Genomic DNA, 7,792 nt, shown 5'->3' with positions numbered 1-7,792 from the left:
TGACCCGTTAGAAATGTGGGAGACGAGAGACGATGCCAAGGCTATACTAGAGGAGTGACGGTTCATGCTAATATGCATACAGAAAAGAGAAAGGTTGTGGCAAAGATAGGGTCAACGCCAAAGGAAAAACTAAGAGAAGTCATACAATTAGTTGGAGATAATGATAAAACGCAAGTTTATATGAGAAGCTTCATAGCGAAGCTTAAGTCCGCGCATAAGATGTAATACTCTGTATAGTGATAGAAGTAAGCAAAAACAATAAGTTGTATTATTCAGATTGTAAACGTGATTTTACACTGTACAAGAAGTTTTACATAATAAGAATACATTAGGTAATTCAGTATAAGAGTAAAAGAAATTGTATTAAGTCATTGCTCGTCTAGTACATAGGCGTAGAGAAGAGTCTAGGTTACATTTGTTTTGGGAAATAATTCCTAACACTCGAATCCGGTTGATCGGGTCGGGTGGAGGGCATTACATTATCACTAGGGTTAAAGGTGACCATAGAAATTACTAATTTGTCTTAATTATTGTTTTGACATGAAATATGTTTTGAATTATGTTATCAAAAATTACCATAAATTTTGCAATTACGTATTTTCCACTAAATATTTGGCCTAAATGTTTTTGTACTTGTTTAAGCCAACCCAGGCATAAGCCAATTACTTACTGAGTAGTAAAGCCCACTCCCTCCTTTTATATTTTTTACAGGTTCTGGCTTTACTTGTAAACTTGAGAAGTCTAGAGAGTGATGCTTTTAGATATCATTTCATTTCTTTATATTTCCAAGACGTTCCGAAGCTTTAAATTTTCAACACTACTAGACAAGTTTTTATTTTTGAATTTTTTTTGTTTACTACACATTTTGAATGATATTTTCAAAGCGAATTTATAAAATCTTTGAGATTATGACCTTATGATTTTTATACTAAATATTTGTGAGATTCTATCTCACAAATGTGCAGCATTTGTCATGCCTCAATTCGGGGAGTGATAAATTTAATTGTATCAAAACCAAAGTTTTTTTTATTTTTAAATGTTTCAAACATGTTTTTAATTGAAATATCTTTTATAAAGTTAGAAAATTTAGTTTGGGACATTTTCTAAGTTATTTTATTTCTTTCCCTTTGTTAAGATAATTTGAAATCTTATAATAAGTTAGTTTTTGTTTTCTGAGAAATTGTATGTCTCCTTGTTGTACCATCAAATCTAACCTTATTGAGGTTGTGGTGAATATTAGATCAGGTAAGCGTTTAGAGAACTACACTCTTTTTAGGGAAAGTATAGTGTAATTCTCACAATTTTTAAATCACTATATTTTTTAAATGCCCAATAATTGTGTGGTTCATTAGCTCTTTTTTTTATTATTATAAAGTCTCACTTGGTGTATATTATACGGTTGTTTTATAAAAGAATAGAGGAAAAAAAGATAGAATCACTTACATCTTGTTTGGTTCAATGTAATGGCTATACCATTACAATTCAATTCCGTAAGCCCACCACAAGCCAATGTTTGGTTCAATGGAATGCCTATTATAGGTGTTGCTGTTTGGCTCTCTATTCCCACTAATAACTAAATAGAGGTTCAATACCATTCTTTACCCGAACCTCTAAATTTCCCATTTAGAGCACGGTAGGAATGCTGAAAGGTTACTTTTTCATTTTTGCACTCATTTTTTCATCATCGTTCTTTCTGCACTTCCAATTACAGCCTCCACATTCATTCCCTTCTCCATTTCCAAATCCCTAAACCACCATTGCCCCTTACTAACTTCTTCAATCTTTTCCTTATAGGAATCGAGATTGTAGAAATTTCTTAATTAAGGGAAAAATCTTCAGCAAGGAAAAAAAATCCGGACTCAACCACCAAATCATAAAATTGATAATCAATCTCTCAATACTAATTTAGATTTACTGAACTGAAAGCAAGTAATTTTCAAAGGAGCTTGTGCAACATAGGTAACCCTAAAACTAATGATTATTTTGATTTTTGCTTATGCAAATTAGTATGTCAAATCACAAGTTTATTTCCCTATTTTGAGATCAAGATTTTTCTCAAATGAAATAGGTTTTTAATTTTATCTTTTAGGGTCTGTTTGATTGTGGGATTTGGTTTTCCGAAAATTATTTTCCAGATTTTTCGACGTTTGTTTGGTGGAAAATGAATTCCACTAGGAAAACCTTTTACAAACACGGGTAAAATCACTTCCTTAGTTTTGGAAAACGTCTTACCGATTTTCCTTCCGTAAGACATTTTTCATTCCCTTCTCTACACTCTCATCGTCTCAGCTTCAAAAATTTCTTTGCAGACTTTCTTTAGAAAGGTATGTTTTCTATTTCCACTTTCATTTCTACACATTTTCTGTGGCTTGTAATTTTTTAGACTGTTGTGAAGGAGGAAAAGGAGAGACTGTTTCTGGAAATTTTTGGAATGGAGGAGTTGGAAAGATTTTGAATTTTCTCTGTATTTTAATAATGAAAAATCTTTCCAATTCCTCCCATTCCACTGATTTCCAGCACTTCCTTTCCATTTTCTTACCTTTCTTCAATCCTTTTTGTTTCATCATTTCCTGCAGTTTGTAAGTGAAATCGGTAAACCTTACCTAATTTTCTTACTCTTCTGTTTCATCATTTCGGACGTTAGCACTATATTTGTATCGCTACATACTCCTCCAACCAATCTTTATATCTCAATCTCAATTAAGTATGAAAATATTCTCTTTGTTCGTTTCTTACGAATTACTTGATTTTTTGCTAGTCTTGGCAACGAGTACCAGTCTCTGAAATCAAATTCCTTTGATTTCAGCTTTCTCTATTCTTGCCTGTTATGTGTTTGTCATAAGTTCTCAACTAGGAGACTATAAAAAGTTACTTCAAAATGCCGATTCTCACCCTCAAAACCATATTAAAACACCAAAATTCGTGTCGGGTCATTGGTAGTCGATTCAAAACATCTTCTGTCTAGTATGTAACTTCAAAACATTTTCAGTAATGTAACCATTCCTAAGTATTTATCTCAAACGGTTCCTTGTTTTTGTTTTTGTTTCAGACACATGGTATTGTCAACTATTTCTCTTATAATTTTGTGATCTCATTCGATTCCATATTTTTTATATCTGTGCATGGCCAGAGTTCACCAACGAGAATGTAAAGCTTTTTACTTACAATTCATTGAGATCAGCGACATCAGATTTCCATCCATCAAACAGAATCGGTGCAGGTGGTTTCGGAGTTGTCTACAGGGTAATGAAAGCTCTCTGACCGTTCTTTTGGAACAGAGCATCCATGTCTTCTGAGCTCTTTTTGGCATGTATTATGTATATGTCTACTTTTGTGAGTGTATGTGAGGGGGAGAGAGCAGGTTTTCTGGTTTTCATATGGCAGGCCTGTACTAGTGTCTGTCAACTTTAGAATTAGTTGGGAGACACTAACAAAATTTTACTGTCTGTTACTGTTTACAGGGAGTTTTGAGGGATGGTACTCAAGTAGCCATCAAGAAACTATCTGCAGAGTCTAAGCAAGGATCTAATGAATTCCTGACAGAGATCGATATGATATCAAACATACGACACACCAACCTTGTTGAACTAATCGGCTGTTGTGTTGAAGACAGCCATCGGGCCTTGGTCTACGAATATCTGGAGAATAACAGCCTTGCCAGTGTTTTACTTAGTAAATACATCAGTCCAAGCTCATTGAACTCCTAATTCTAATTGAGGTATACTGATGTCCAGAAATCCTAATTTCAGGTTCAAGAAGTAAACATATTGCTTTGGATTGGCCAACAAGAGCTGCTATTTGCTTAGGTACAGCTTCTGCTGTTGCGTTTCTTCACTATGAAGCTGTACTACATATCATCCACAGGGATATTAAAGCTAGTAATATACTCCTGGATGGAAATTTTCATCCTAAAATTGGGGATTTCAGGCTAGCTAAGCTTTTCCCGGACAATGTCACTCATATCAGTACTCGAGTAGCAGGAACATTGTAAGCATCATTTTCATTGCATCTCATCCTTAGTCAGCTGCCTAGGCTGTTTAACTATTTCAATATTTCATTGATGTTTTTTAAGGACTTTTGAAGGAGTCACCCACTGGCAATTTTGTTTCGTTCTTTGCCTTTGCTTAATTCTTGTGTTTCTGTTTGCATCTCAGTTATGATATTGTATTTTGTCCAGTGGATATTTGGCACTAGAGTATACGCTTTTAGGACAACTAACCAAGAAGGCAGATGTGTACAGCTTTGGGGTGCTTCTGCTTGGAATAATAAGTGGTAAAAGTAGTAGTAAGGCAGCGTTTGGAGTGGAATTCATGCTTCTGCTTGAATGGGTACTTTCAGCCTTTTTCCACTTGTTGCATCATGTTACTTATCTTTTCATACATCAACTGGACTCCAAATTTGATAAAATTAGATAGTCTTCACATGACATCTCACATAAGTGATATCATAATTCATGCAAAGTGTACCTGTTGCAGACATGGAAACTGAAAGAAGAAGACAGGCTTCTAGACATTGTTGATCCAGAATTGAGTCAATATCTAGAAGAAGAGGTTCTGCGATTCATCAAGGTTGTCTGAACTCTTCTTTCATCAGGAGTTTCAATGAGAGCCACTAATCGCAAGGAATTCACTCTACTTCACTATGCTGTTCAAGGGTCCCATCTAGAAGTAATCAAAGCTTTATTAGAGAAAGGTGCAAGTGGCTAGCAATTTGATAGCAGATGGTGAATCAGTTAATGCAACGGTAACAGTCGGAGTAGTGTTTTATGATTAGATTATTTAGGCTAAGTTTTGGTTTTTGTGTGTTTTGATTTGAACCCAGCAAGCTTCCTGGCAGCAGACATTGCCATTTTTTTAGTTGTAAGTGGCTAGCAATTTGATAGCAGATGCACTTAAGCAGTTACTCCAAACACAGTGTATAACAATTTACTAAGGATTTGGTATATGTCTCGTCTTTTGTTTAACATTTTGGTCTTACTGAATCTGTTTAAAAGATCCAAAGTTTCATATTGGTAGGTAAATACATCTTATATGTTTTAAATAAATGCATAGATTAGTATTTTTTAATTGTGGTTTGGAAGCTAAATTTATAATTATTCAACCCTTGTTACTGATTTTTTTAACACAATTACAAATAATTTATTTGACTTTGGTTGTTTTCAAATTATGACGGTTAATATTGTAGCTTAATAATTGAATATTATTATATATTTAATTTCATTGCAATATATGTAAAAACAATTTAAAATATAAAAATTTATTAATATATATTAATATATGTAAAAATAACTTTTCTGGAAAATAGTTTTAGGAAATCTGCCAAACAGCATAAAATATTTTACACAGATTCAATCAAACACCAGAAAATATTTTCCAGAAATCATTTTACGAAAAACATTTTACTGGCAATCAAACGGACCCATAAGTTCTATAAACAGTTTATTTCCCTAAAATAGATTTCCTTCAAATAATTTACAAAAAATCCCTTAAATTGTTAAATGATGAAATTATAAAAACTGAGATGTGTAGATGTGAATTCCAAAATTTCCAAATAAAGAAGATTAACAATGGTTGGTTGAATCTCAGTGATTTTATTATTTATACACATCTATATATCGACGATGTTTACTCATTGTATACTCGCCTTTTAGTTCTCATTTCTCCAGTTTTTTTTCTTTCTTTTTAAGGTAAGTTTCTATACCAAATCATTGAAACTTTTTTATACTGATTAATATTCTGAATTTTGTTGTAAGTTCAATTCAACTAGGGTTCATTTTGCATTTGTATTGATTTTTTTTCTTTTGTTTCTGATGATTTTGCATTAAGGATCATCATGCTGTATGGGCTATCAATATTATCAATTAATCGTTCTTCTTGTTTCATCTTTGATATAGTTTTTGACTTTTTAGTTAATGGTTGTAAGCCTTATCAACATTATTTTAACAGTTGGCCTCATTGCATTTTCTTTCAGGCAGTAACAAGTGGTGTCTTTTTGAAGCTACCCTTTACAACAATATTTAAGTATTTTCAGGTTGGCTTCGATAAACTTTCATATGACTCATTGAGGTTCATATTAATGACTCATTGCCAATTTTTATATCTTTGCACCTTTGGGAACTCATAATGCGTATTTTGTGGGTGAAGCTTCAAGTGTACAGTTAAATATGTTTAAAATTTTAGCATTTATTATATGCTTTTTACTGGGGGAGCTATCATTTTGGTTAAAATAACTTAAACTCAATGGCCTCTCTTTGCTTTTGGCAACACTTAGTGATATTTTTAGCCATTATTAGCTTTAGCCACTATTGTTATAAGATTACTTATGTTCTCTTTTAAAACATATAAGGCTAAAATTCCTAAAAAGAAAAGAAAATCGATTGGGTAGAAAAACTAATTCAATCAAATTGAATTGTTTTTTGGAAAAAGAAAGACTAGAGACCATTAAAAATTTTAAGGTAATGATATGGTAACTTATATGTTGGGGTTGCTCACTTCTATTGAAGTGAGTGATCTTATGTTTTTATATATTTGAACTATTCTTTGTTCAATATTGTCTTGTATGTTGAACTATTCTTGGAATTGAATTATTTAACCACAATATCTCACTGCCTTTGCTTTCTTCAAGTTAATAATTTTTGTTTCAATATTTGATGGTTAATGATGCTTAATGCTTGTTCCTATACTTGTTATAATGCTTTTTTTGATTTGATGTTGTGTTCTTCTATGTTGATTAGTGTTGGGAATAGATTTCTGGTGGCTCTTTTGTTTTGGGCTAAGGTCTTTTTATTGTATCAAGGTGTATGCTTTTTTGGTGAAACGTTTTTCTTTTGTCTTGTTGCATGGCAATGTCTATTTTATTAATAAAATCATTTTATTGATAAGGAAAAAAATCTAATAAGAACTAAAAACATTGTTGGAGAATACAAAAGTTTCCTTTTAAACATCATGAAACTATTGTTTTAGAATTTAGACCTTGTTGATGTTGACTACTTTTATCTTTTATTTTCATTTGCATATGTAAGTAAGCTTTGTTGGAGAATACCAAAGTGGCTATCTTTGCTTGGGTGATAAAAAGAAAAGGAAAAAGACCCACCTGTTCTTAGACTTTCATTTTCTTCCTTTTTGGTTTTAGATATAAAGAACCCAATTCATGGTTTAATCCTTGTTGTGACTAGAAAGGGACATATGGGTCTGTTTTGCTAGTTTTGTTCTGGTAAGGGAGATGAATTGAAGGAAGGGAGAGTTATGGGGTTGGTTGGTGTCCAATAAAATGGGAAAGTGGAATTGGCTTTGTCTTTGGGGAACAAGAACAAGTACAAGAGACTGGATTTTGAGCTATCTGATGAATTTGATGATGAGACTTCAAATCATTATAATGAACTAGTGAGGAAGAAAAGTATCGGGAAATATATTCTTGCTTGTGCTACTTTTGCATCACTCAACAATGTTCTTCTTGGCTGTGGTAAGTTTTTCTATTTGCTTTGGTTGCTTCAAAAGTCAAGCATGTTTTTTTCTTTCTTTCTTTCTGGGAATATTGGAGTTTTCATGGTTTTCTTATTTTTCTTTGTTGGCCTGCTTGAATTTGGTAGGAAAATAATTGTTAGCTCCAAATCCTTGAAATTCTATGTTCTTATCATTTTAAAGTTCATTTATATTTGTTTCATATGGAACCAAATACTATAGGTTAGATATTATAATGGTTAGATAATGTCGAAACTATTTTTTTAAACCAAAAATTTAGTTGCCGACTTTAAAGATAAAACTAGAGTCGCCACCGATCTTTTATTGAGGTG

General features: G+C 32.5%; 1 protein-coding gene across 6 annotated transcripts; it reads left to right on the top strand.

Annotated features, from left to right (window-relative positions):
• Window positions 1-1,569: 1,569 nt before the first annotated feature.
• LOC107921597 (cold-responsive protein kinase 1) lies at window positions 1,570-4,963 on the top strand. Of its 6 annotated transcripts, XM_041086283.1 has the most exons (7): window positions 1,570-1,959; window positions 2,090-2,324; window positions 3,131-3,243; window positions 3,462-3,672; window positions 3,750-3,987; window positions 4,178-4,328; window positions 4,476-4,963. In XM_041086283.1, the coding sequence occupies exons 4-7, from the start codon at window positions 3,552-3,554 to the stop codon at window positions 4,575-4,577; spliced, it is 612 nt and encodes a 203-aa protein (XP_040942217.1). In that variant the 5' UTR covers window positions 1,570-1,959; window positions 2,090-2,324; window positions 3,131-3,243; window positions 3,462-3,551; the 3' UTR covers window positions 4,578-4,963. The 6 variants fall into 6 exon arrangements, with proteins under 6 accessions (XP_040942217.1, XP_016706918.2, XP_040942216.1 ...); XM_016851429.2 differs by lacking the exon at window positions 2,090-2,324; XM_041086282.1 differs by lacking the exon at window positions 1,570-1,959 and having other exon boundaries at window positions 1,973-2,324.
• Window positions 4,964-7,792: the final 2,829 nt, after the last annotated feature.

The sequence above is a fragment of the Gossypium hirsutum genome, chromosome D01 (assembly GCF_007990345.1).
Source record: "Gossypium hirsutum isolate 1008001.06 chromosome D01, Gossypium_hirsutum_v2.1, whole genome shotgun sequence".
In the NCBI taxonomy this organism is placed as follows: Eukaryota; Viridiplantae; Streptophyta; class Magnoliopsida; order Malvales; family Malvaceae; genus Gossypium; species Gossypium hirsutum.
The sequence above is the reverse complement of the archived record's forward strand: the minus strand, read 5'-3'. Positions and strand labels throughout refer to the sequence as shown.

What these genes read in the sequence shown, in the direction of transcription:
- LOC107921597 (XM_016851429.2), top strand. Translation starts at nt 3,552, where the DNA reads ATGATATCAAACATACGACACACCAACCTTGTTGAACTAATCGGCTGT. An exon ending in CCTTGCCAGTGTTTTACTTA is followed by an intron (nt 3,673 to 3,749) that starts GTAAATACATCA and finishes TCCTAATTTCAG; the next exon opens with GTTCAAGAAGTAAACATATT. An exon ending in ACTCGAGTAGCAGGAACATT is followed by an intron (nt 3,988 to 4,177) that starts GTAAGCATCATT and finishes TATTTTGTCCAG; the next exon opens with TGGATATTTGGCACTAGAGT.